Source organism: Suncus etruscus, chromosome 1 (assembly GCF_024139225.1).
Source record: "Suncus etruscus isolate mSunEtr1 chromosome 1, mSunEtr1.pri.cur, whole genome shotgun sequence".
NCBI lineage: Eukaryota > Metazoa > Chordata > Mammalia > Eulipotyphla > Soricidae > Suncus > Suncus etruscus.
This window is the reverse complement of record NC_064848.1, coordinates 61,898,394-61,925,164: the sequence shown is the minus strand read 5'-3', so window position 1 is coordinate 61,925,164 and position 26,771 is coordinate 61,898,394. Positions and strand designations below refer to the sequence as shown.

Here is a 26,771-nt window from a genome sequence, read left to right as displayed (position 1 = left end):
AGTATACAATATGAACTCATTTGGGAAGAAGTGAGTTCTGGCTGCACTTGGTGAAAAGCCTTCACATAAAATGTCCTTCAGCCTTCTGAGATGGCTAATTCCATGAGACCGTGAATCACTCTGTCCAAATCCTCTGTTCCTTAGAGAGACCCTTAACCCAGACTATGACACATGATTTTTGTTGTTGTTGTTGTTCTATATTTGGCCAAAATATTTTGGTTTAGATACAGATATGTACAGAAGGTAGGAAGGAAGGGGAGCCAGGCAAAAAAGGGGGCGGGTCTATATACAAGTCTGAGCTGCAAAGGCAACAAGTTCCAGACGAGGTTAGGCTTTTGAGCATGCTGGTTTCCAGCTCATGTGAGAGAGTCCTTTTTTGGTATGTGAAGAAATAGTGGCCACAGGGGTTACAGCCACAGAAGACAGTCTGATTTGAGGGAGGTGGGCTTTACAGGAGTCCAGCAGGTCCTTTCCGCTCTCCTAAGAGCCAGTAAGTTCGCATTTTGCCTTTTCCCTAGAAGCAAGGCATTGAAGAGAATTCAGATTGTTCACTATTAGTTCCTTTATCTTGCTCACTTTCCCCATGATTCCCATAATCACTTTTAGCCTCCCTTTCCTTGGCCACCCATTCTCCAGGGCCTGTGTTCACCTTCATCTCTACATCCCCCCGAAGCTCCAGCTGGAAGCATCCTAGCTCATCCAGAGCATCTTTTGTGGTAGAGGATACATGGATCTTCAGGGCTGGGGGGATGAAATGGGAGTGTGGCAAAAAGATTCAGTGAAAAGACAACAAAGGAAATGATAGTCTTGGCAAGATTTTTCCCCACCACCACCCTCACCCTTGAGGTATACATGCACCCAGTTGCGACTATGTCCAAGAAACTCTGAAAGGAAGAAAGGGGCAGTCTGCTAAGGCAAGGGTGGAAAGCTAACATCTCACCCTGACCATTAGACTCCATTCGGGATGCTGTGTTCACCGTGTCTCCAAAAAGGCAATAGCGGGGCATCTTCAGGCCAACAACCCCAGCACACACAGGTCCTATGAGAAGAGACAGGTTGGAGATCCTGGGACAGGCGAATACAAGGGTTCAAGTGAGAGTCACTCTTACCCGTATGGACCCCAATGCGTAACCTCAGCTGGTCATGGGGACGGTGCCGGATGCGGAAAGAAGAAACTGCATCTAGTAATGCAAGAGCCATGCGAGCAATTTCCGGAGCATGACGTTGGCCATTTCGGCCTGGGAGGCCAGATACCACCATGTAGGCATCTCCAATTGTCTCTACCTGTTTGAGAGATGGGTTAAAAGGTCACTTCACTACATAAGGGAGATTAGGTGAGAGACAAGCTGGACACCATTGTCCACTGAAAGTAATTGCCATGGTGTCTGCCACTGGGAGATGGAGCAGAGAAAGGGGATCTTTCCATGCTTAGCCCAGCACCTGGTGAAGACTCAGTAAATGTTTGCTGAATAATCAGGTGCCCTGTCAGCAACACAGCATGGACAAACAGGCTTTACTGTTGGGATATAGAAGGAAGGACACAGGGCTGCTCTGAAGGAGCTGTTGAGGAAGTCCATGGCACCTCAACTGGGACCCAGACAGCCTATGGAAGAAGAATTTGCGATGTTGCTTTATTGTTCCAACACTGGGAAGTTTAGGGATAAAGGGCATTATGTCTGAACCTTACTTTCCAAGAGTTATGAAAATTTTATAGACACATGCATAAATAGTTTTTACTGAAACTACTGATAGACTTCAATAGAGGGTATATAAATTCTTTGTTTTCATAATAGAGAAATACAATAACAGATGATAGTGTAAATCCCAAGGAAAAAGACAAGACTGACATTGATTTTGTGTACAATACTAGGCATGTTATTCCCAACATACAGATAAGACATCCCCAAACTCAGCCGCCTGCCCAAGGCCACACACTTAGCAACAAATCCAAATCCTCCAACCCAGATCATAGCTTTACTTTCAAGCACAAGAGGGGCTGCCCCTGCCAACTCAGCTACTTTGACAGAAAACATTGCCATCATAACTTCAGATCCCTCATCCTTATAAACCACTTTGTACCCATTATCCTCTATGTTTCCATGATTGCAGAAGCTGTTATTTAGCCTCTGGCAAAGAGCACCAGCAATATCCTATGATGGTATGGAGAAGCGTAACAACTTCTAAGGAATAGACACAGGGCCAGATCTTTCTTTGTTTATAGTGAGAGTCTGGAGGCCAAGTAAGGGAAGTTAACTTTAGGGCAGGAGAAAGTGCGTGGGGTCCTAAGATAGTGGATTTTTAAGTGGTCTCAGGTGAAAGGTTGTCCCAGCTCTTACCTTGTAGACATCAAAGTTGTCAATTATGGCATCAAAGCAAGTGTACAAGTCATTAAGAAGCGTCACCACCTAATAGGATGGCAAAGTAGAGGTCCTGAGACTTGTGCCCAATTCTCTTGGCCCACAAAGTCCATGGGGGCATTCCAGAAGTAAACTCCGATTATCAGGAGTCACGAGCCTCCCCACACCTGGTGTCTTACACATGGTCTCACCTGCATGGGGGTGCTCTCTGCTGACAGTGCCGTGAAGCCAACAATGTCGCTGAAGTAGATGGTGACACTGTCAAAGGCCTCTGCCTGCACAGTCTCACCCCGCTTTAGCTGCTCTGCCACAGAGCTAGGAAGAAAGCAAGGGTGAGGGTTGAGCCCTATTCAAGGAAATAGTAGGGGAGATGGAGAGAAGGAAGGAGTGTGTTACTGGAACAAACAACCACAGAAACAGAGGCTGGTAGAGAATGAAAGTAACTGGGGAGGCATCATAGTTTCAGAAGACATGCAAGTATGTGAGGCGGGCGTGGGAGGAAAGGGACCCCAGCAGGAGCAGAGTGAAAAGGTCACAAGGTGTGTGTGCTGTACCCACTCACTGGATTAGCAGCACTTAGACCAGGGTCCTGTGAGGAGAGCTGGGAAGCACAGATCACTGGGACACAGTGAAGAATGGCTGAGTGTAATGAAAGGTGATCAAAATAGGAGATAAGGACAGGGAATTACAGAACCCCACAGATCAGGAACCCAGGTCCTCACTGGGGCAGAATTTGGTAGAGCAGGGCCTCTGCCTTGCGCTTCTCCTCCAGGTAGGCCTGCGTGCGCTCCTCCACCAGCTTCTCCAGGTTGTTGGCGTACTGTTCCATGCGCAACAGGAGATTGTCCAGGATACTTGTGCCCCCTTCCCTGGGGGGGGGGGTGGGGGTGGTACAAGGATATCATACTGCTTCAAGAGTTCAGACTCCTAGAGCTGCTTGGCCAAACTGCCCTCTGGCCCCAGCAGCCTCATCTCATCCCCCAAGACCAAAGGGGCTTCAGTCCCTAGGAGTCCCTGCTACCTAGTGTCTTCTTACTTGTTAAAGCGACGAATGAAGCCCTTAATCTGTCCAAAGTCTGGTCGCTCTGCCGGGTCCTGTGCCCAACATCGCTCCATCAACAAAACTAGTTCTTCATTCAGTTGGGTCCGATCAATGCTTGGTCGGAAATATGGCCGCTGACTATTTCGGACCTTTTGGACAATTTCTGAGGGTGAAAAGGGGTTTACATGAAGAATGGGGAACTTCCTAGTGCCACATGTGCCACAAGCAGTTTTTTATAAAATAAAAGACTGTGGGTAGTGGATTGACCCACCTTTGGGACTGAGGTCGAGTCCCTCCAAATAGAAAGGACCACTGCGGAGTGCTATCTCCTGTAAGATGATCCCAAAGCTATAGACATCAGCCTTCTGCATGCCTGCAGTTGGCAAGGAGTTTCCACTGAGAAGTTCTGGGGCAGTCCACAGCTTCTCTGAAAAGAGGGAACACACTAGCTAGGCATCCCCTATCTAGCCTCATTCCCATTGCACTCCCCATATCTGTGTTAATTCCATCTCCCTTTACCACCCGCCTAAAGGGAAATTATCAAGACCACAGAGCAGCATCAAGTGTACTGTGGGGGAAGGCCTCACTGGCATAGAGGGCGTGGCTGTCATCGGGTTCTGTGGTTGATCGAAAGCTGGCCAGGCCATAGTCTGTGATTTTGAGCACAAAACGACTATCCACCACACAGTTGGAGGACTTGAGACTCCCATGGGATGCAATAATGCTGTTGTGGAGAAAGGCCATGCCCTGCAGGATACAGATTAAGTAATGGGATTGTGTCATTTCTACCAGCTTTCCACAAAATGGGCACTAGGAAGCTATCTAAAGAAAGATTTGGGAGCATAAAAACATTAAGTTCATTTTGAAGGGCTTCCTTTAAATGATTTCTAACTGAAGAAGCAGGTAGAATAGAAATGTGTCTCTTCCTGGTACTCTAGGCACTATATAGGCATTCAGACATCAGAGATTGGCGAAAGGCTTGAGAGAAGAAATGAGGAAAGCCATCTGATATTACCCTGGAAGATACCTTCTGAATGGTGATGAAAACAGAACTCTTAGAACTCCAAAAAGGATATAATACTGTGGGGCCTCAAATTTGTGACCACTAATTGGGAAGACATGGTTTGAAAAAAATCCAATGTCAAAGTTACCTGGATGAATGAAGATGACTAAAGAAGTTGTAAACTTTAAAAATATAACCATGTAGGCACCTGGGATAGAGGAGGAAGGTTATCTACAAGACAATTTGTAAGATCAAAGAGAAAACAGAGAAAATAGTAAATTATAAAAAGCTGAAGCAGACATGTTGGAGACAGCTGCCTAATCAGTATGGAGACTGATACTGTTAGGTCAGAGAGGTCTTTGTTCCAAGGGACTATAAAATGACAGTAGTCAGAGAGACAGAGTGGTGCTTCCCAGCAGTGACCCATCTGCCTAGATGGAACAGGATGAGGACACAGAGTTCCATCTGCTCATCAAACACTAAATTCTAAATGCTTAGCTTTGGGTCTAAATGATTCATTGTTCTTATCTATGAAATCTTCCTTTTTATTAATATTCATAATAACAACATCTTTGAATTTCCCCAAATAACTGAATACAGAAATAATTGGCCTTCTGGTCTTAATGGGTTTCTTTGTAGGGAGGATGTCTTGTTCTTAATCTTTTTTCCTTAAAATTATTCTTCTCTTGGCTCTGGAGAGATAGTATAGCACTTGCCTAGCATGCAGTCAACATGAGTTTCATCCCTGGCACACTATATGGTCCTCAGAGTCCCTCCAGGAAGAGCCAGGAATAATCCCTGAGAACTTGGATGGGTATGATACAAAAATAAACAAATAAAACAAATATTTGTTTTCTTAAGAGCCATGCCTTTCTTATATTTAATATCACTTATCTACTTGAGTACCACATCAACTTAACCTAATATTTTTCTCTCAATGGAAGGCAAATTTTCAGACATACATAGAAAAGTAATGTATAATGGTTTCATGTGAATTAAGACAAAGAACCAAAGCTGGCTTCAGGTGTGGTCCAAGCAGTCCACAAAGATGTCTTGCTAGCTATGGGACTTGATTTTCAATAACTGTGCAGCAAGATTTAGATTTGTATCTCCACAAATACATGGACCTATATGAGGTATTGAAAATAGCTGAAGCCCAGTATACTGGAAAATTCTAGATTTTCAATATAACTTTTAATATACTTCTAACATTCGCTTAGTTTTTCTGAGAGAATTTTCTAATATTTCAGTCTGGGGGGATAGTCAGGGAAATAGTACAGGGTGCATGCAATTGATCTTAGTTAAATCTCAAGCACTGAATATGATCCCCCAAGTACAAGTGCAGTCCCAAATCCCAAAAATAAATTTTTCAAATTTCTGAACAAAAGAGAAAATATGCCAAATTTTGGTTATGTAATAAATTGGGAAAATAAGTTATAAATACATTTGAAAACACCTTCATCTTTATTTCACTAAAGAAGTTCATTTTAGGGGCCAGAGCAATAGTACAGCAGGAAGTATTTGTCTTGCATGCGACTGATCTGGCTTCAATCCCCAGCATTCCAGATTCCCCAAGCACCACCAGGAATAATTCCTGAGTATAGAGCCAGAAGTAATCCCTGAGCTGTTGTGGCCAGAGCAATAGTACAGCAGTAGGGTGTTTGTCTTGCACGTGGCCAACCCAGGACGGACCCAGGTTCGATCCCCAGCATCCCCTATGGTCTCCTGAGCCTTCCAGGGGCAATTTCTGAGTTCAGAGCCAGGAGTAACCCCTGAGTACTGCCAAGTGTGACCCAAAAATACAAACAAAAACTAAAAGCACAGAGCTTTTATATGTGTATTAGCACTCATGTATAGACTAAATTCTCACATGGAGACAGTCAGGGTCTTTGAGAGGATAAACAAAGGTGGCATGAGAGAGCTATTTAAAAGTTACAAACTAAGGAGTGAGGAAGACTCACCTTAACAAGGTCATTAATGAGTGAATAACGAAACATCCAGTCCAGGTTGATGCTGTCATTCTCCAGAATATCCTGTTAAGCAATACCATATAGCTGTTGTAGCTCTTCTATTCCTTCTAGTTAGCCCCAGTGGCCAGTTAATGGAACTTGGAACCTCTCACCCAACCACCAATCTGAACCACTCCCTCACCTGCAAACTCCCACGTGGACAATATTCTGTGACGATGCAAATGTTGGGAGGGTCTATACAGGCACCGATAAAGCGAGTGAGGTGGTTGAACTGAACATCTCTCATCTAGCAGAAAACAAGGAAAGGGGAAAGAAACAGTCATGGAAAAATCTAACCATTAGAAACAGAAACCAACCACTAATCTATCTCTTCACTACTTACAATTTAAATCATTTAAAAATAACCCCTTTGCCCATTTATCCAAACATACCCTCCCACAGACTTCCCCTCTTTTTCTCATTCCTATATAACCTTCTCCTTGAACCTGTACCCCATCACATACATGCTTGAGTTCAAACAGAACCTGCCGGGTCAACTCAATGCGCTTCTTATTCACATGTTTGATGGCAACGACATTTCCCTGAAGGTAAGGATGAGATTGAGAAAAGAAGAAAATTAGTATCAAAGAGAACTGACTGGAGCCAGAAGATACTCGAGAACTGTGGTAGCATCCAGGTGCTCAGCCAGGCATAGAGAGGAGGGTTATGGGAGGGAGGTGTGGAGAGAAGCTTATGGGAAGAGGTGGCAGATGGGAATGACACAGGATGAAATGGCAGGAACCAGAACAAGTGGATGACTTCACCTTGAAGTGACCGGTGTTGGCAAAGATCTGGTATTTCCCATGGGCTGTCATGAGCGAGCCGTAACTGGATCCCCGCTGGGGCCAAGAGCAACATGGAGGTGGAAGGATGAAAGGCACATTAGATGGTGGTGGTGGGCTATCATTACAGGCCAATGTGCTGGGAAAGGTCTGGGGAAGGGAGGAGAGGACGAACTCCAAGAGAAGCAGAGGGACAGCTGAGATCAGGGCTCACCAGTGACAGTGTCAGGCGGCTGCCTGCGCCCTTATGGTAGCGCTCCGAATTGCCAAACTGCAGTTCGTCCCAGCGGATACGCCATAACATGCTAGCCAGCTCCTTCTCCAGCATGAGTTTTCTGTAAGGACTGCAAACCTCAGTTGACTGGCAAGCCCGGTCCTACCACCCCAGCAGCCAGCAGAAGACCTGTAGGCCCTTTCCTGCAGCTTCTGAAGCTGCTGTCATCAGTAGCCCTGTAGCTGGAATGGGTTGTAAAGGAAGCATTTTCTTGTTTGAACTCAAGGCATGTCTGACATGGGACCCATGCTCAGGGAAAAACACAGAGGCTGTAGGTCGAAGTTCTTTAAATGGTCGCATCCATAGAAAATTTGCCTTTGCCCAGATAAGCCCCCTCACAGAATCACCATATAAACAGTGTATCCAGTCTAGAACAAGTGGGAAAAGAAATACTCAGGCTCAAAGACAAGGAGAAAGGCTCATGTGCCAGGGATGTAGCTCAGTGACAAAATGCACCAAGTTGAAAGGCTACTGCTTCTACCCATGACTACAAGACCAGACAGTGGGTTGGCAATTGAGGGCTTTGAAGGAGAGGGGACATGGAGGGGAGCACGTTAATGAAAGCACAGAACTCACCGGAAAATGAGGAAGCTGGAAACCCCAAACATGATGAAGGTGATGCCTGTGCCCAGTGCCACAATGGCCAGAGTGGAGAGAGGAGCTGCAGGGGAGAGGGGGACCCTGAGAAAGACTGAGGGAGCAGTGAGGATGGGGAGGGGGCAATTCCTGGGGGAGGCAAAAAGAGGTGCAGTGTCAAAGCAGAAGTAAAAACAGAGCCAGCATGGCGTAGCGGAGTCGGGGAGATGGAGTCAGAGGAGGCAGCGAGAGCGAGGAAGGATGCATTGCTCCCAGTCCCTGCACACACCCACTTTTATCACAGGACGGGTCATCCAGGTCAAAGGCACAGGGGGGGTTGTCCAAGGGGGGTGCCCCTTTCACCCAGGGGATAGGCCGCCCTGTCCACCAAATCTGCTTCTCGGCTCCTGAGTAGTGGGCTGCAGGCTGTGAGGAAGGATAGAGCTAGACCCACGGGCCTGCTCCCCTGACTGCCTCCCCCAAACCCCAGCTCCAGGGCTATTTTTCTGCCAGCCCTCTCACCCACCCGGAATCAAGTTTCTGCCTCTAGTGCTGCTGCTGTCCCCCCTTCCCCCTTGCACCCTGAAAAACAGGATCTGCAGAGCCCACTCTCTTCCCTTTCTCCTCCCCCATCACCTGGAAGTCTCCAGAATCCAGGTCTCCCATAGCCCACAGGACAAAATCAGTCTCCCGGTCATTGTTCTTGTCCATAACCACCAGCCCAGTCACACCTATGCGAGAAAAGCAAAAAAGTGCTCAAACTTGGGTGAGATCTCTCCTGGGCCCCTTGCTCAGCCCTGCCATCCCTCGAGTTATCTAACTCCACCCTCGCCCCATCATCAAGAAGGATCTTCCTCAGCCATGTTCTCTGGCCTCTATGAACCCTACTAGCCTCTTCCATTTATTTTTCCTCTGTTCACTCCATTCCCTAGCCTGAGAGCAGCTTATGCTAATCCCCTTCATTACCATGGTATCTTCGTCCCTGCATCTTCTCCACAATCCGAAGTCCATCTTTACGGGTTCCCCCTTCCTGTACAGTCTCATTCAGGACTTCCGCATATAGCATGATCCCATCATAGAAGCAGCCAGCGATGAGGTTCATCTGGGGATGACAGCTTTGGCAATGCTCCCCAAATATCCAGCCAGGTCCCCCTTCCCCAAGCAACTTCCCCACCACTGGGGTCTTCTATCTCTTCTTGTTTAGGGTTTGTTCTTTGCCCTTTGTTAATTCCTAAGGTGCCATCACTCCCTTACAGGACATTAAGATATACACTAAGCTTCCTGGGGAGAGAGAAAAGCAGCCTCTGTGGGCAGGCTTTAAGATCAGACTTAAGTCACAGAGAAGAGCCTGGCCTCCTCTGAAAAATTAAGACCTGCTTACCAAGGAGGGGGCAAGCTCCACACCAAAATCTTGCCGAGCTCTTATCAGCAGACGATTCTGAAACTCCTGATATTCAGGATTGGGGGGCTCCCGGTATGTGATCACCAGCACCGTCTGTACCAATAACACATGGGAAGAGTGGACAGGATTCAAGGTAGGTATTAGAGAAGAGAGGTAGTTGGGAAGGAAATAAGAACATAATACATGATTTTAAAAATATGGGTGGAACTAAAGGTCAAGAATATTTGGGGGGGGGGTTGGATACACCCAGCAGTGCTCAGAAATCACTTCTGGGGCTGGAGCAGTGGCACAAGCGGAAAGGCATCTGCCTTGCCAGTGCTAGCCTAGGATGGACTGTGGTTCTATTCCCTGACATCCCATATGGTCCCCCAAGCCAGGAGTGATTTCTGAGCACATAGCCAGGCGTAACTCCTGAGCATCACTGGGTGTGGCCCCAAAATAAAAAAAAATAATAAAGTAAATCATTTCTGGCAGACTTGGGGACAATATTGGGTGCTAGAGGTCTTACCAGGGTCAGCCAAATACAAGACAGATGCCCTATCCACTGTGCTATCACTCCAGCCCCAAGACCAAGAATATTTTAAATGTGAGTGTTCTATAGGTTTAATGCATATACACATAACCAAAAATTCACTAGAAATAATAAGTTCATTAAAGTAACAGAATACATCAAAACATATAAGCCTGTTGCATTTCTTCTATATACAAACAATTTAAAGGAACAGACATTAAAAAGACAATCCCAGAGGCCAGAGTGATAGTGTAGTGGGTAGGCTACTTGCCTTGCATGCAGCCAACCTGAGTTTGACTCACAATATCCTACATGGTCCTGTGAATGCCACCAGAAGAGGTTCAGAGCATAGAGCCAGGAGTAAGTCCTAAGTACTAGTATTAGGTATGGCCCAAAAACAAAAACAAAAGAAAGTAAAAAGGAAACAATCCCCAATAAAATTGCATCAAAGATGATAAGGACCAGAGCCGAAGAGATAGCACAGCAGTAGGGCATTTGCCTTGCAAGTGGCTGACTCAGGACCAATGTTGGTTCAAATCCCAGCATCTCCCGTGCCTGCCAGGAGTGATTTCCTTTTCTTTTCTTTTCTTTCTTTCTTTCTTTCTTTCTTTCTTTCTTTCTTTCTTTCTTTCTTTCTTTCTTTCTTTCTTTCTTTCTTTCTTTCTTTCTTTCTTTCTTTCTTTCTTTCTTTCTTTCTTTCTTTCTTTCTTTCTTTCTTTCTTTCTTTCTTTCTTTCTTTCTTTCTTTCTTTTCTCCTTCCTTCCTTCCTTCCTTCCTTCCTTCCTTCCTTCCTTCCTTCCTTCCTTCCTTCCTTCCTTCCTTCCTTCCTTCCTTCCTTCCTTCCTTCCTTCCTTCCTTCCTTCCTTCCTTCCTTCCTTTCTTTCTTTCTTTTTGTGTGTGTGGTTTTTGGGTCACACCCAGCAGTACTCAAGGGTTACTCCTGGCTCCATGCTCAGAAATCACTCCTGGCAGGCACGCGGGACCTTATGGGATGCCAGGATTCAAACCGATGACCTTCACATGAAAGGCAAACGCCTTACCTCCATGCTATCTCTCCGGCCCCGCCAGGAGTGATTTATGAGCAAAGAGCCAGGAGTAACCCCTGCACGCAGCTGGGTGTGGCCAAAAAAAGATAAGGATCAAGAAGTAAACTTAACTAAAGATAGAAAGACCAGAAGGTAGAAAGACATAAAGATAGAAAGTTCTGCAATTTTTTAAAAGAAACAGAAAAACAGAGACTGGAGCAATAGCACAGGAGGTAGGGTGTTTGCCCTTGTATGCAGCCAATCTGGTTTGGATCTCTGACATCCCATATGGTCCCCTAGCACAACTAAGAGTAATTCTCAGGCACAGAGACAGGAGTAACCCATAAGCATCACTGGATATGACCCTAGACACCTCCCCCCCCCCAAAAAAAAACCCTGAAGAACAAAGAAATTGAAAGACAAGGGCTAGAGAGATAGTACAGTGGGTAAGGTACTTGCCTTGTATAAGGCTGGCCCAAATTTGACTCTTGGCATACCACATAGTCCCCCATGCATCACTAAGAGTGATTCCTGGACACAGAGCCAGAAGTGACCCCTGAGCATCGCCAGGTGTCGCTCAAAAACAAACAAAAACCAAGAAATGGAAAGGCATCCCATAATAGTGGGTTGGAAAAATAAATGATATTCAAATAACAATCTTGGGCCAGAGAAAGAAAGAGCTCAACAGCCTTACTGATTTGTTTACAAATGGGAGGCCTAAATTTAATCTTCAGAATTAAGTTTAATCCACAGAATTCTACTAGGGGTGACACCAAAACACAGATTTTGGAGTAGCCCCTGAGCATTGCTCATGTGACCCAAAAATAAAACAAAAAATAATTAAAATCACAAAACTACCATTTTACCTAACGCTATCTATAGATTTCGTGCAATTCACATCAAAATGCCAATGATACTTTCAAGGAAATAAAACAATTCTAAACTGTTTCTGGAAGCACAAAAAGACACTGACTAACCAAATAAATTCTGAGATAAAATAAGAAAAATGGAGACATCATGCTTTCTGACATCAAAGTAAGCAGCAGTAATTAAAACAATATGGCATTGGCACAAAAGCAGGCACATAAACTAATAGAACAGAATAAAAAGCCTAGCAATAAATACAGACATATATGGACATAAAAGTCAATTCCATATTATGGAAAAAGAAGAAACTGCTCAATAGGTAATATTATACATAAAAATTATTTCAAAATAGGTTGGGTAGTAGACCCAAAATCATAAAATACATATAGGAAACAGAGGGGACACATTCCATCACAGATCTGTTTGGAAACTCAACTTCATCAATAAGGGAGATAAGAGCAAGGCAATGCATCCCATCTAAAAAGCTTCTACAGAAAGAAAATAACACAGAAACATGGCATTATAGCATTTGGAGAAAACATTCATATATCATAGATATAACTAAGCATTCAAAATATATAAAGAGGGCTGGTGTGATAGTACTGTGGTAGGACGCTTGCCTTGCATACTGCCAGCCCAGATCAGACTCGGGTTCAATCCCCAGCATCCCAGGTCCCCCAAGCCTGCCAGGAGTGATTTCTGAGCACAGAGCCAGGAGTAACCCCTGGGCACTGCAAGGTGTGCCCCCCCAAAAAATAACAACAAAATATATATATAAAAAAAACTCAACTTCACAGCAAATAAAGCAAGCAATCTAAGTAAAAAAAAAAAACAAAACAAACATTTCTCCAAAGAGGGCATACAGATGGCCCAGACATATACACACACACACACACACATACACACACACACACAAACACACACACACAAACACACACACACTCCATTATATAATATCTCACTACAGAGATACGGAGATAACTGAATACTCAACTGCTCAAATTCAGGGCAAGACTGTAGGTCAAAATATCCTGGGTGTGGGGCCAGAGAGGCAGCACAGCAGTAAGGCATTTGCCTTGCAAGCAGCCAACCCAGGACCAACAGTGGTTTGAATCCCGGCATCCCATATGGTCCCAGTGCCTGCTAGGAGCAATTTCTGAGCACAGAGACAGGAGTAATCCCTGAGCACTGCCGGGTGTGGCCCCAAAACAGACAAACAAACAAAACAGAAACAAACAAAAAATATTCTGTATGTGGGGTGAGGGAACCAAAAAAATCCTGTGAAGAGATTAGCACACATCAAAAAGAAGAGAAACAACCAGTACTGGCGTGGATGCAGAGAGAAAGGGATTCTTGTTCATTGTCAGTGGGGATGTAGATTGAGTCAGCTTTTTTAGAAAACAATACAAACATTCCTCAAAAAAGCTAGAAATTGAGCTTCTATATGACCCAGCAATACCACTTGTAGGAATATACCTTAGGGGCCTAAAAACACAATTCATGGGGCCGGAGAGATAGCATGGAGGTAAGGTGTTTGCCTTTCATGCAGGAGGTCATCGGTTCGAATCCCGGTGTCCCATATGGTCCCCTGTGCCTGCCAGGAGCAATTTCTGAGCCTGGAGCCAGGAATAACCCCTGAGCACTGCCGGGTGTGACCCAAAAACCACAAAAAAAAAAAAAAAAAAAAAAAAAACCACACACAATTCAGAAAAGCCCTCGGCAGTCCTATGTTCATTGCAGCACTATTCACAATAGCCAGAACCTGGAAACAACCCAAGCACCAAAAAACAGATGAGAGGATAAAGAAACTGTGGTACATATACACAATGTAATACTATACAACTTTAGGAAAAATGAAGTCATGAAACTTGTTTATATATGGTTGGGTATGGAGAGTATTATGCTGAGTGAAATGAGTCATTGGTAGAGACAGCCATAGAATGATTGTATTCATTTATGGGATATTAAAAAAATGATAGTATGGTAAAAAATACCCAAAGACAATAAAAAACAAAGGCCAGGAGGACTGATCCATGGTAGGAAACCTGCCACAAATAGTGGGAGAGAATAGTTAGGGCAGAGAAAGGATCGCTATGGCAATGATAGTTGGAAATAATCACTCTGGACAAGAACTAGGGGCTGAAAAGAAGTAATTGTGCCTGATACCCCTTCAGTAACATTACTGCAAACTACAATGTCTAAAAGGAAAAAAGGAAGAGAGAGACAAAGAAGAAAAATATCTGCCATAGGGACTGGAGAGATAGCATGGAGGTAAGACATTTGCCTTGCATGGAGAAGACTAGTGGTTTGAATCCCAGCATCCCATAATATCCCCTGGGCCTGTCAGGAGTGATTTCTGAGCATAGAGCCAGGAGAAACCCTCGAGTGCTACTGAATGTGACCCAACACACACACACACACACACACACACACACACACACACACACCTGTCACGGAGGCAGACAGGGGGTAGGGCAGGAAGAAAACTTGGGACATTGGTGGTGAGAAATGTTCACTGATAAAGAGATTGGGTGTTGGACAACTTTGTAATTGTGTATCTCATGGTCACTCAATTAAGAAATTTATTTTTGGGGCCAGCGTGGTGACACTAGAGGTAAGGTTCCTGCCTTGCCTGCGCTAGCCTAGGACGGATCTAGGTTCGATCCCTCGGCATCCCATATAGTCCCCCAAGCCAGGCGCGATTTCTGAGCTCATAGCCAGGAGTAACCCCTGAGCATCACCAGGTGTGCCCCAAAAACCAAAATAAATAAATAAATAGATAAATAATTATTTTTTAATCCTGTGAAAATGTGACTATGGAAGGCTCAGCAGTTATCTCAACCTGTTTTGTTGAGTCCTATCAGAGGATGTCCAAGGAGACCACGGTAATATTCAGTATATCACACACACACACACACACACACACACACACACACACACACACACACACACACACAATCCATTATAGAACAGTTCACTACAGAGATAAAATAACTGGGGCCAGAGTGATAGCACAGCAGTAGGGCATTTGCCTTGCATGTGGCCAGCCCAGAACAGACACGGGTTCGATGCCCTGCATCCTATATGGTCCCCTGAGTCTGCTAGAAGAAATTTCTGAGCACAGAGTCAGAAGTAACTCCTGAGTGCCACCCATTGTGGCCCAAAAACAAAAACAAACAAACAAACAAACAACTAAGTCTAGCATGCATCCTTTTTTTTTTTTTTTTTTAGTTTTTAGGCCACACCCAGAGGTGCTCAGAGGTTCACCTGGCTCTACACTCAGGAATCATTTCTGGTGGGCTCGAGGATCATATCTCTCCAGCCACTAAAACCTGTTATAGTAGATTGGGGTTTACTTTATGATGTAGCTATTCTTATTGATGTGTGTGAATGTGCTGATCCTCTCGCACTCTCAGGTAATAATTGGAAAATGAGAAAGGTGTTAGAAGGGTCCACACACTTATAGCTCTCCCAGAACGGGAGAAAATTAAAAGGTAGAGTTTTGTTGACAAGCAACATATAAGAGCTGGAAAAGAGTTGGGGAAAGTTAGAAAAGATCAAATTGCTCATTCATGAAATTGAAAAAAATGGAAACACTTGCAAATAGTTTTTATGAAGTCAACATCACCTTAATACCAAAAACAGACAGAGATGCTGCCGAAAAAGAAAACTACAGACCAATATCTCTGATCAACACAGATGCAAAAATCCTCAATAAAACCCAGGCAAATAGAATCCAATGCTTCATCAAGAGGATCATTCACTACAATCAAGTAGGTTTAATCCCAGAAATGCAAGGATGATTTAACATCTGTAAATCAATAGATGGAGAGAAAGCATTTGATAAGGTCCAACATCCATTTTTTATAAAAAAAAAAAATTTCTCAGCAAGATGGGAATGAAAGGAACTTTTCTCAATATAGTCACGGCCATCTACCACAAGCCAATGGCAAATATTATCCTCAATGGAGAAAAGCTAAACGCCTTCCCTCTAAATTCTGGTATAAGACAAGGCTGTCCTCTCTCACCACTCCTATTCAACATAGTACTGGAAGTCCTTACTATAGCAATTAGGCAAGAAAAAGATATCAAGGGAATCCAGATAGGAAAGAAGAAGTCAAGCTCTCACTGTTTGTAGATAACATGATACTATATTTAGAAAACCTAAAGACTCTATCAAAAAGCTTCTAGAAACAATAGACCATGTAGCAATGTGGCAGATTAACAATGTGGCAATTAAAAATGTGGCAAAATTAACACAACAAAATCAATGGCCTTTTTCCTTGATAAGGAAGAAATAGGCATTAAGAAAACAACCCCATTCACATTAGTGTCCCACAATCTTAAATATCTTGGAGTCAACTTGACTAAAGATGCGAAGGACCTATAAAAAGAAAACTATAAAACCCTGCTTCAAGAAATGAGAGGACACACGGAAATGGAAACACTTACCCTGTTCATGGATTGACAGGATTAACATCATTAAAATGGCAATACTCCCCAAAGCATTGTACAGATTTAATGCAATCCCTCTAAAGATACCCATGACATTCTTCAAAGAAGTGCATCAAACACTTCTAAAATTTATTTGGAACAATAAACACCCACAAATAGCTAAAGCAATTCATGGGAGAAAGAATATGGGAGGCATTACTTTCCCCAGTTTTAAACTGTATTACAAAGCAATAGTTATCGAAACAGCATGGTATTGGAATAAAGACAGATCCTCAGATCAGTGGAACAGGCTTGATTACTCAGAGAATGTTCCCCAGACATACAATCACTTAATTTTTTGATAAAAGGGAAATAAATCCTAAATGGAGCAAGGAAAGCCTCTTCAACAAGTGGTGTTGGCACAACTGGTTAGCCACTTGCAAAAAAAGCGAATTCAGACCTCCAGCTAACACCATGAAGGAAGGTAAAATCCAAATTGATTAAAGACCTTGATATCAGACCTGAAACCATAAGGTATATAAAACAACACATAGGTAAAACATCCCGTGACATTGAGACTAAAGGCATCTATCTTCAAGGAGGAAACAGCACTCTCCAAACAAGTGGAAGCAGAGATAAACAGATGGGAATATATTAAGCTGAGAAGCGTCTGCACCTCAAAGGAAATAGTGCCTAGGATACAAGAGCAACCACTAAATGGGAGAAAATATTAACCCAATACCCATCAGATAAGGGGCTAATATCCAAAACATGAAAGGCACTAACAGAACTTTACAAGAAAAAAAATCTAATCCCATCAAAAAATGGGGAGAAGAAATGAACAGACACTTTGTCAAAGAAGAAATACAAATGGCCAAAAGACATGAAAAAATGCTCCACATCACTAATCATCAGGAAGATGCAAATCAAAACAGCAATGAGGTATCATCTCACACCACAGAGACTGGCACATATCATAAAGAACAAGACCAATCGGTGCTGGAGGGGATGTGGAGAGAAAAGAACTCTCATTCACTGCTGGTGGGAATGCCATCTAGTCCAGCCTTTATGGAAAACGATATGGAGAGTCCTCAAAAAACTGGAAATGGAACTCCCATATGATCCAGCTATACCACTCCTAGGGATATACCCTAGGAACACAAAAATACAATTCTAAAAATCCCTTCCTCACATCAATATTCATTGCAGCACTATTTACAATAGCCAGACTTTGGAAACAACCAAGATGCCCTTAAACAGAAGAATGGCTAAAGAAACTGTGGTATGGGGCCGGAGAAATAGCATGGAGGTAGCACATTTGCCTTGCATACAGAAAGACAGTGGTTCGAATCCTGGCATCCCATGTGGTCCCCTGAGCCTGCTGGGGGTGATTTCTGAGCATAGAGCCAGGAGTAACCCCTGAGTGCTGCCGAGTGTGACAAAAAAGAAAAAAGGAAGGAAGGAAGGAAGGAAGGAAGGAAGGAAGGAAGGAAGGAAGGAAGGAAGTAAGGAAGGAAGGAAGGAAGGAAGGAAGGAAGGAAGGAAGGACGGAAGGAAGGAAGGAAGGAAGGAAGGAAGGAAGGACGGAAGGGAAAGAGAGAAAGAGAAAAAGAAGAAAGAAAGAAAGCGAAAGAAAGAAAGAAAGAAAGAAAGAAAGAAAGAAAGAAAGAAAGAAAGAAAGAAAGAAAGAAAGAAAGAAAGAAAGAAAGAAAGAAAGAAAGAAAGAAAGAAAGAAAGAAAGAAAGAAAGAAAGAAAGAAAGAAAGAAAGAAAGAGAGAAAGAGAAACAAACAAACTGTGGTATATATACACAATGGAATATTATGCAGCCGTCAGGAGAGATGAAGTCATGAAATTTTCCTATACATGGATGTACATGGAATCTATTATGCTGAGTGAAATAAGTCAGAGGGAGAGAAAAAGACACAATAGTATCACTCATCTATGGGTTTTAAGAAAAATAAAAGACATTTTTGTAATAATTCTCAGACAATAGAGATGAGGGCTGGAAGGTCCAGCTCACGATATGAAGTTCACCACAAAGAGTGGTGAGTGCAGTTAGAGAAATAAATACACTGGCAACTAACATAACAATGTGAATGAATGAGGGAAGTGAAAGCCTGTCTCAAATACAGGTGGGGGGGTAGGAAGGTGGGAGATTTGGGGCATTGGTGATGGGAATGTTGCACTGGTGAAGGGGGGTGTTCTTTATATGACTAAAACCCAACTACAGCCGGCACGGTGGTGCTAGAGGTAAGGTGCCTGCCTTACTTGTGCTAGCCTAGGAAGAACCTCAGTTCGATCCCCCAGTGTCCCATACGGTCCCCCAAGCCAGGAGCAATTTCTAGCACATAGCCAGGAGTAACCCCTGAGCGTCACCAGGTGTGGCCCAAAAACCAACCCCCCCCCAAAAAAGAGGAAACCCAACTACAATCATGTTTGTAATCAAATTATATAAATAAAGATATTAAATTAAAAAAAGAAAATATCAAATCAAGCAGAATTTATGTTTCAATATGAAGATTGCTGATATATTTGAGTTTTTCCCCATTCATTTAGGGGTGCTCCCCCCACCCCAATGATGCATGGTGCTAGGGAGACCAGATGGTGACAGGAATAGAACCAAGGCCAGGTATATGCTCCAGCCCTTTGAAATCTCTCCCTAGCCCTGATATGCTTTTCTGACTCTTTTTTTTTTTTCTTTTCTTTTTTTGTCGTTGGGGTACAGGGGTAAGGGAGACACAGAGGTTAGATCAGGCTAGGTGCTCAGAGGACCATGTGGTCTTGGGGATGAAATCCAGAACTCCCACATGCAAAGCATGTATACCAGCCCTTTGAGTCATCACTCTGGCATGATTATATGTTTTTACTGCTTTTTTCAACACCTGGTAATTCTCTAAGTTGGTTTGTTTGTGGGACTGGCAGTTCCCATAACCTGGCCTCATAACCACCTTTGCTACTAAAACTTATTAAGAACCCCAAAGAGCTTTTATTTATTTGGATTATTATAAATATCAATATTTGCCATTTCAGAAGTCATAGCTGACAAATTTTTAAAACACAAGAAAACACACAAAATAAAAAAAAATTTTTAAAACAAGGAAACACAAGCATGCCTTCTGTAGCTGCCAGAGTGATAGCATCATCACTTGTCACAGAGCCTCTGGAAAACTCCACTGCATGTCAGGGAAGAATAAGAAGGAGAGACAAATAACATCTTGGCTGTTTTTAAAAAACTATTTTAAAAATAGTTTTGTCCTTGTGCTGTCCCTAAAAGGATTTCACGGGCCCCCAGGATCCCAAAACTAATACCACACTTTTAAAAGGGCTACGCTAGATTCTGTTTTGCTGTGGGATGGAAGGAAGAAGGGAGGGAGGGAAGGACATAGGGGCTAGAGTGGAGGTGACAGTAGATAGTTAAGTTCCATTTCAAATGTAATCCACGTTAAGAAATAATAACGGGGGGCCGGGCGGTGGCACTGAAGGTAAGGTGCCTGCCTTGCCTGCGCTAGCCTTGGACGGACCGCGGTTCGATCCCCCGGTGTCCCATATGGTCCCCCAAGCCAGGAGCAACTTCTGAGCACATAGCCAGGAGTAACCCCTGAGCATTACCGGGTGTGGCCCAAAAACCCAAAAAAAAAAAAAAAAAAGAAATAATAACGGGCCCGGAGAGATAGTACAGCAGTGTTTGCCTTCCAAGCAGCCGATCCAGGACCAAAGGTGGTTGGTTCGAATCCCGGTGTCCCATATGGTCCCCTGTGCCTGCCAGGAGCTATTTCTGAGCAGACAGCCAGGAGTAACCCCTGAGCACCGCCGGGTGTGACCCAAAAAAACAAAAAAAAGAAAAATGGAAAAGAAATAATAACAACATAAGGCTGGGCACAGTAGGTAAGGTATTTGCCTTGCATGTAGCCAACCTGGGTTCAATCCCGGCATCTCATATGTTCCCCAAGCCTGCCAGAAGCGATTTCTGAGTGCAGAGCCAGGAGTAACCCCTGCAGCTTGGTGTGGCCCAAAAAGCAACAACAACAACAACAAATGGGGATTGGGGCATAGCTTTGTGAGAGAGCTTACTTTGAGTAGTTAAAATCTTTTTCTTGTTTTGTTTTGTTTTGGGGTCACACCTGGGAGCGCTCAGGGGTTACTTCCTGACTCTGCACTCAGAAATCATTCCTGGCAGGTTTGGGGGACCATATGGGATGCCGGGAATTGAAACACCGTCTATTTTGGATCGGCTGTATGCAAGGGAAACTCCCTACCGCTGTGCTATCTCTCTAGACCTGGAGTAGGTAAAATCTTAAAGGTTTTTTTTATTGAGGACCTCTAGTATCTCAATAACAATAACAATAACAACAACAGCAGCAGCAGCAACAACAACAACAACAACAATAAGGCAAGCAAAGGTAGAGGTGGGGATCTGACATGCAGCTTGAAAATTTGTATGAACAGGGGACTATCCATGCTCCAGTCCCTCCACCCCCCTTTGACCATGGCAAGAGACCCTGTCAGCAGCAAACTGACTATACAAGACACAGACTCCAAGAAGAGATTCCTCCTTCTGCAGCCCATGCCTTAATGCTCACTTCCCCTCCTGTGACTTGTGGTCTAATCTGTAGCCTTGTCTCATGTGTGTTATCCAGGTTGGCCTGCCTGGGTCTCTCACCCTATAATCTTCAAGTACCAGCTTTGGATCCACACAGCCCAGCCATCTGTTTATTTAGTGTTACTGTATCTCCTTCATCTTTCATGTCCTGATTGATCATCTTTGGTTATGGTTATCCCAAACTCTACTCCTGTTTGGTTGAACCCCTAGTCCTGTCCTCTTTTCCCCAAGAAACACCTGACACAAGATGGAAAACAAAGCTATCATCCTATGGCCCTAGCCCCTGCCCTCTGAATGAAATGAAAATTTCTTATCAGTACTCTCCATTTCAGAGCCCTCTGCCTTAGAAGTCTGAAACCAGTGTGTAAATGGGACCTTTCCCTTGAGACTGACACCCCCAGGCTGGGAAAACTTTGGGTATTTCATGGGTTGCTTGGTTTTGGGCTACACCCGGCTGCACTCAGGGGTTTATTCCTGACTCTGCACTCAGAAATCACTCCTGGCAGGTTCAAGAACCATATGGGATACAGGGGATCAAACCCAGTTAGGCCACATGCAAGGCAAATGCCCTACCCGCTGTGCTATTGATCCAAATCCAGATTTGGGTATTTGTATTCAAGAACTCCCTAACACTTCTGCCAGATTTTCCAGGCAGGCCTGGTCCAGACTCCACTGGGACAGCTATTCCTGGTGTCAGTGCTCTTTCATCCCTGGCTGGCTCAGCATTGGAAAAGAATATGTATACCTCATCTCCCTCTCATACCCACCCCAGCATATTCTTAACTGCCTATTGTCCTTCTTCTCTGTTATAGCAATTCTTTTTATTCATCATGCCTTCAGTGAGTGGGAAAGCTGAGAATATTTTTATGAAGCTACTTGTTCACTAGCAAGATCCCTCTTCCCTAAGTGCCAGGGTCTCTTGAGTGTAGAAATTCTCAAATAAAAAAGAAAAAAAATCAAATAAAAAGAGGGTCTTTTTCCCCAAAAATAAGAGGTCCCAGAAGGCTATAAGCTCTCTCTTCCTTAGCTATATTAGCTCAAACATAATCTCTTGCGGTTTTTTTTCTCATACCTAACTCTACTCTTTTGTATTATTATTTTTAAATGACACATCACAATGTGTTTGCTTACTTAATAAGCTCTAAAAAGCCAGGAAACAGCATCTATTATATTCTTCACTGGCCCCAAGTTCCAAGCACAATAACTGGGGTACAGCCATCACTCAATAACAGATGAGTCAGTCTTCAAACAAATCCAACATAACTGAACCAAGTTCTACATCCTATAGTAGAAAGAGTCTTAAATACAAAGCAGTAGACATCCCAATCAGGTGGTTTAGGGACATTTTCCTAGCAGTCTGAGTCTTAAATACCATGTGAGCATTAACTAGACAAAAGCAAAAGGATGCTTACATCAGAAGTTATAGTATTTGACAAAGCTTGCCACATCACTGTGTTCTTGAGAGTGTCAGTCATATGCTCAGGAACACAAACAGACATGCTATTCAGAGTGCCAACCAAAGATACATTCACTGCCACATTCAAACCCATTGACTGGAGATTAGTCACCTAAGTCCAGTCATTTGTACATCTTCATAAAGTCAAAGAAGCAAGAACGGGGAAAAGAATTCTGGAGAAACACTTAGGGACAGAGTAAAAAAAAAAGTGGTGAGAGAATCAGAGAACAAAGTACAGATATAATTTTGGGAGACAGAGATTTGGGACAAAGAAAGAAGGCTTCAGACAAAATAAGCAAAGGCAGAGGATTGAGAGGACAAGAGCCTATGGATTTGAGAGAAATCTGGCCAGCTGCAGAACTCGGCAGAGGGACAAGGGAAATCTAGTAGAGAATGTGAGCTGAGGGGCCTGGCATGAAGTTCAATGATAGAGCAAAATCCCTGCACATGTGAGGTCCTGGGTTCAATCCTCAGGACAGAAAGTGAAAATAAAAGGTTTAGAATACTTTAAAGTGTCCTAAACATTGTGACAAGAGTCAGATCTTTATTCTGTAGGAAATAACTCAATAAACATTCAGAGCAAGGTTGGAGGGAGAACTCAGCCCACAGAGTGACAGGATCAGGGGCTGATGATCCCCAGAACCACATAGATGTCCTGAGCACCCAGGAATGACTTCCAAGCATACTGCTGCGTGTTACCCAAAAATGTAAACAGAAAAATAAAACAAGAAAGTTTGGAGCAGGGAGTTATATGAATAAGCACATCAATTCTCTACAGCTCATTTCTGAAACCATATGGGATGCCAGGATTCGAACCACTGACCTTCATGCAAGGCAAACACCTTACCTCCATGCTATCTCTCTGGCCCCTCTGAAACACATTCTAATCCCAACCTCATCATCCAGTTCAGCTGTTGTTGCCTCATTACACCCCTGTATACAATAATGCCTTAGGAGTCCTCCTCCCATCCCATCTTGAACTCAATCACTTCATTTCTCTTCCCAGGAAAAGTCTAAGTACCACTTTCCAGTCCAATAACCTCGTTCTCCTCTCTGAGCACTCTTTAGTCCCAAGCACAGCTTTGCCACACTCTTTCTCTTTTGCTTCAAATGTACCCTTCTTTTTTGTCATGTGAACATCTTACTGGTCCTCTAGAAATGCTAGTTTCCATTCTCTATCCCATTCTGGAATGGGACTTTCTCTTTTAATCATACTAAAGCCTGTGCAGAGTCATACTCCACACACCTGGCCCTCCTCTGAGCCACTGGAGGTCATGGTGTCTATTCTAGGACTCATCATCATCTCCATTCTCATCCTTGCACCATAATTGTGCCAGACGAGTGAAGAGATCTACCAGATATTTTCCTGTACTTTTCTCCCTCCAAACATAGTTCTCCTTGGGAAAATTAGTGTTCTGGGGTCCTTGGGAAAGCATTCTGAGTCCATAAAAGAGGGGAACTGTGGAGGAAGGAAGGAAGGAAGGAAGGAAGGAAGGAAGGAAGGAAGGAAGGAAAGGAAGGAAGGAAGGAAGGAAGGAAGGGAGGGACGGGAGGGAGGGAGGGAGGGAGTAGAGGGGAGGGAGGAAGAAGTAATAAAGAAAGGAAGGAAGGAAAGAAGTAAAGGATAGAAAGAAGGAAGAAGGAAAGGAAGAAAGAAGAGGAGGAAAAGGAAGAGAAGGAAGGATGGAAGGAAAGAAGGATGGGAAAGGAATGAAAAGGAGGAAAAGAGAAAGAAGGAAGGGAAGAAGGGAGGGAAGAAAAGATGGAAGAAGAATGGAAGGAAGAAAGAAAGTAAAGAAGTATGGAAGGAAGGAAGGAAGGAAGGAAGGAAGGAAGGAAGGAAGGAAGGAAGGACAGGAAGGAATGAGGGAGGGAGGGAGGGAGGGAGGGAGGTTGGTTCTTAGCCTCAAAAGCCTCCTCTTTACTCTGCCCTTTTTTTGTGGAGGTGCATGAAAGGTGTTTGAGAGAGCCTTGAAAAGACAGTGAGTCTCTAAAGAAGGCCCACCTCCTTCCTTCACAAGTCTGGCATAGGAGATACCTGGAAGGCTTCTCTGAGGGCCTGGGCCTGTTCCTGGGTGCGATTGTCCTGCCATGGGCGGCCTGGAGAGCGCGTGGGGCCTGCACGGAGACTGTCCCCAAAGACATCGAGGTAAAAGAAGACGTAGTCCCCATTGGTCAAATTTTCCCTCTGGGCCTGAAGCAGGATCTCATGCAGCATCTCCAGAGGGCCGCAGATGTACACGACTGGGAGTGAGAATAGGACACAAGGGCACAGTGAGAGTGAGTCCAGTCCCCCAGCAGACCCCTCAGAACATCTGCGTCTCCCTCTTGAATGAAGAAGAGTGAGCCCTTATCCCGCCGCCAGATGCTCCTGTGCCGGTCCCAGAGTGGCTGTCAGAAGTACCCTGGGGCAGTGTCCACCATCTGGCAGAAGACAGAGCCCCACATGGACCCCCTGAGTCTAGGCTATAAACTTCAAGCCCCTCCCTGCCTTCCCAGTGACCCGCCTGCTGCTCCTCACCAGGCCTCCCCACTTCCCCCTATCATGCCTTCCTTTGTGTGGGAACCCTGGTTCCACCAAATCAGCCAAGCCAAGTCATATGCCCACATATGCCCATATATGTGTGTGTATGTACACATACACACACGATATAGGGGAGTGGAGTGATAACACACCGGATAGAGCATTTACACAGAGCTGATCCAAGTTCAATCCCTGGCACCCCATAAGGTGCCCCCAAGCATTACCAGGTTTTTGGGTGCAGAACCAGAAGTAACTCTTAAACATCACCAACTATGCCCAAAAAACAAACACAAAAAAATGTGTGTGTGTGTATATATATATGCATATATATACGTTTATATATACTTAGGGTGCACACCGAGCAGTGCTCAGAGGCTACTTCCGATTCGTGCTCAACTCTGGCTCCCATTGGTGCTCAGGGGAGCATGTGATGCAAGGGATGAACCCCAAACCTTGCAAAGCACACACTCCAGCCCTTTGAGCTCTCCCATGTCCGGAAGCACATTTTGGCACAGCAACCACATTTCATCCTATTGCTCCCCAAATTCAAAATTCCCCCCAATGCTACAGTCTCCCTCTACAGAAGCCATCAACACTGAAGCAAATTTCCTCCTGGTTTCCATCTGTCCTGAATTCACTGCCGGCTTCAAACCCTCATAAACCCTCTCCCAGGTACCCACTTCAGCTCCCCAGCCTCGCTCCTAGCATACCACACAGCCTCTCCGTGCCTCTCTTGCTTGCTCGATGGGGTTCCCCGGGAAAGAGAGACCCTTTGCCCTGACCCTGCCCAGCCAGGGCCACACTCACTGCGCCCATTGGCCCGGATGAAGTGGGTGGCTTGCTCAGGGCCTCCGGGCTCACGGGTGTACACCTGGTGTTGCACAGTGAGGTTGCTGCCCTGGAGAGCCTCGAAAACCCCCTCGATGGTGAAGTAGTGAGGCCGGTCGTCCGTGCGCGCATCCAGGTAGAGCAGGGCGGCACGGGAAGTCCAGTTGAAGTGTCCGTGCAGCGTCACCACGAATTCCCCCAGCTTGGGGGCCGAGGGGCCGGTGCGCACCAGGGTCCGGTAATGGTCATTCTTGGCCGCGAAGCCGGAGGCCACGGCGCCCGCCGTCAGCAGGGGAAGGTTCCAGTGGGAGGCGAAGCGGGCCACGGAGGCCGCGGGGTACACGCACCCGGGGCCCAGCAGCAGGTCGGGGTCGTGGTAGAGCTTGAGGTCCACCGCCCGCAGCGGGGCCAGGTACTCGGAGCAGGCGCCCTGCAGTTCCGAGCTGACCACCCGCAGCTCCACCGGCAGTGCCCGGCCCAGCGCCTCCACGGCCAGAGCCACGGCGGGACCCACTCGGGGCCAGGCCCAGGCGTAGCTCAGGTTGCGTTCTGGCAGCACCACGGCCAGGGTCAGGTTCCGCGGCCCGGGAGGACGCACCCCACCTGCCAGGGCGGCCACCAGCAGCAGGAGCGACGGCAGGGCCATGGGGAGCCAGCCCCCGCACCCGGGGCCCCTCGGGCCTACTGGGGAGGCGCGATCACCACCCTCCCTGCCCAGCCTGGCCTGGGCAAGGGCAGCGGCTGGACGGGGAGCCGAGGCGGAGGTGGGCTGGCACCCGCCGAGGGCTGCGGGGAGGAGCGGCGGGGGGCGAGGGGAGGGCAGCCCCCAGGGGTTGGGGCGCCTAGGGCCAGGGCTAGGGGGAGGTGGCAGGAGCCGGGCGACGAGGCGTGGGGCGGGGGGCCAGGCTGAGCAGGATGGGGGCGCGCCTGGCGAATCTAGAGCCAAGCAGGCGAGGGTGGCCGGGGATGAGGGTGCGCCGGGGGTCTGGGGGAGCTGCCCCGCAGGCCCGGGGGCGCAGTGGGAGGGACGGGACCATGGGCGACGGGGCGTCGGGGAGCCGAGCCAGGCCTGGGCCGCT

At 45.5% G+C, this 26,771-nt stretch overlaps 1 protein-coding gene across 5 annotated transcripts; it reads right to left on the bottom strand.

Annotated features, from left to right (window-relative positions):
* Nucleotides 1-175: 175 nt before the first annotated feature.
* On the bottom strand, nt 176-26,771 carry NPR2 (natriuretic peptide receptor 2). 5 transcript variants are annotated; one of them, XM_049773071.1, is made up of 22 exons: nt 25,672-26,771; nt 24,379-24,584; nt 9,425-9,538; nt 9,010-9,145; nt 8,680-8,774; nt 8,337-8,469; nt 8,044-8,128; nt 7,408-7,537; nt 7,176-7,250; nt 6,876-6,953; nt 6,554-6,658; nt 6,364-6,435; nt 3,987-4,146; nt 3,671-3,826; nt 3,394-3,562; nt 3,080-3,226; nt 2,549-2,672; nt 2,337-2,405; nt 1,110-1,284; nt 941-1,039; nt 650-741; nt 176-514 (listed from the first exon to the last, which is right to left on the bottom strand). In XM_049773071.1, the coding sequence occupies exons 1-22, from the start codon at nt 26,336-26,338 to the stop codon at nt 449-451; spliced, it is 3,153 nt and encodes a 1,050-aa protein (XP_049629028.1). In that variant the 5' UTR covers nt 26,339-26,771; the 3' UTR covers nt 176-448. The 5 variants fall into 5 exon arrangements, with proteins under 5 accessions (XP_049629028.1, XP_049629036.1, XP_049629047.1 ...); XM_049773079.1 differs by having other exon boundaries at nt 7,408-7,528; nt 25,672-26,770; XM_049773090.1 differs by lacking the exon at nt 8,044-8,128 and having other exon boundaries at nt 7,408-7,528; nt 8,333-8,469; nt 25,672-26,770.

What these genes read in the sequence shown, in the direction of transcription:
- NPR2 (XM_049773071.1), bottom strand. Translation starts at nt 26,338, where the DNA reads ATGGCCCTGCCGTCGCTCCTGCTGCTGGTGGCCGCCCTGGCAGGTGGG. An exon ending in CCCTCAGAGAAGCCTTCCAG is followed by an intron (nt 9,539 to 24,378) that starts GTATCTCCTATG and finishes TTATTGGTACAG; the next exon opens with ACGGTGCTGGTGATCACATA. An exon ending in GTCCACGTGGGAGTTTGCAG is followed by an intron (nt 6,436 to 6,553) that starts GTGAGGGAGTGG and finishes ATTGCTTAACAG; the next exon opens with GATATTCTGGAGAATGACAG.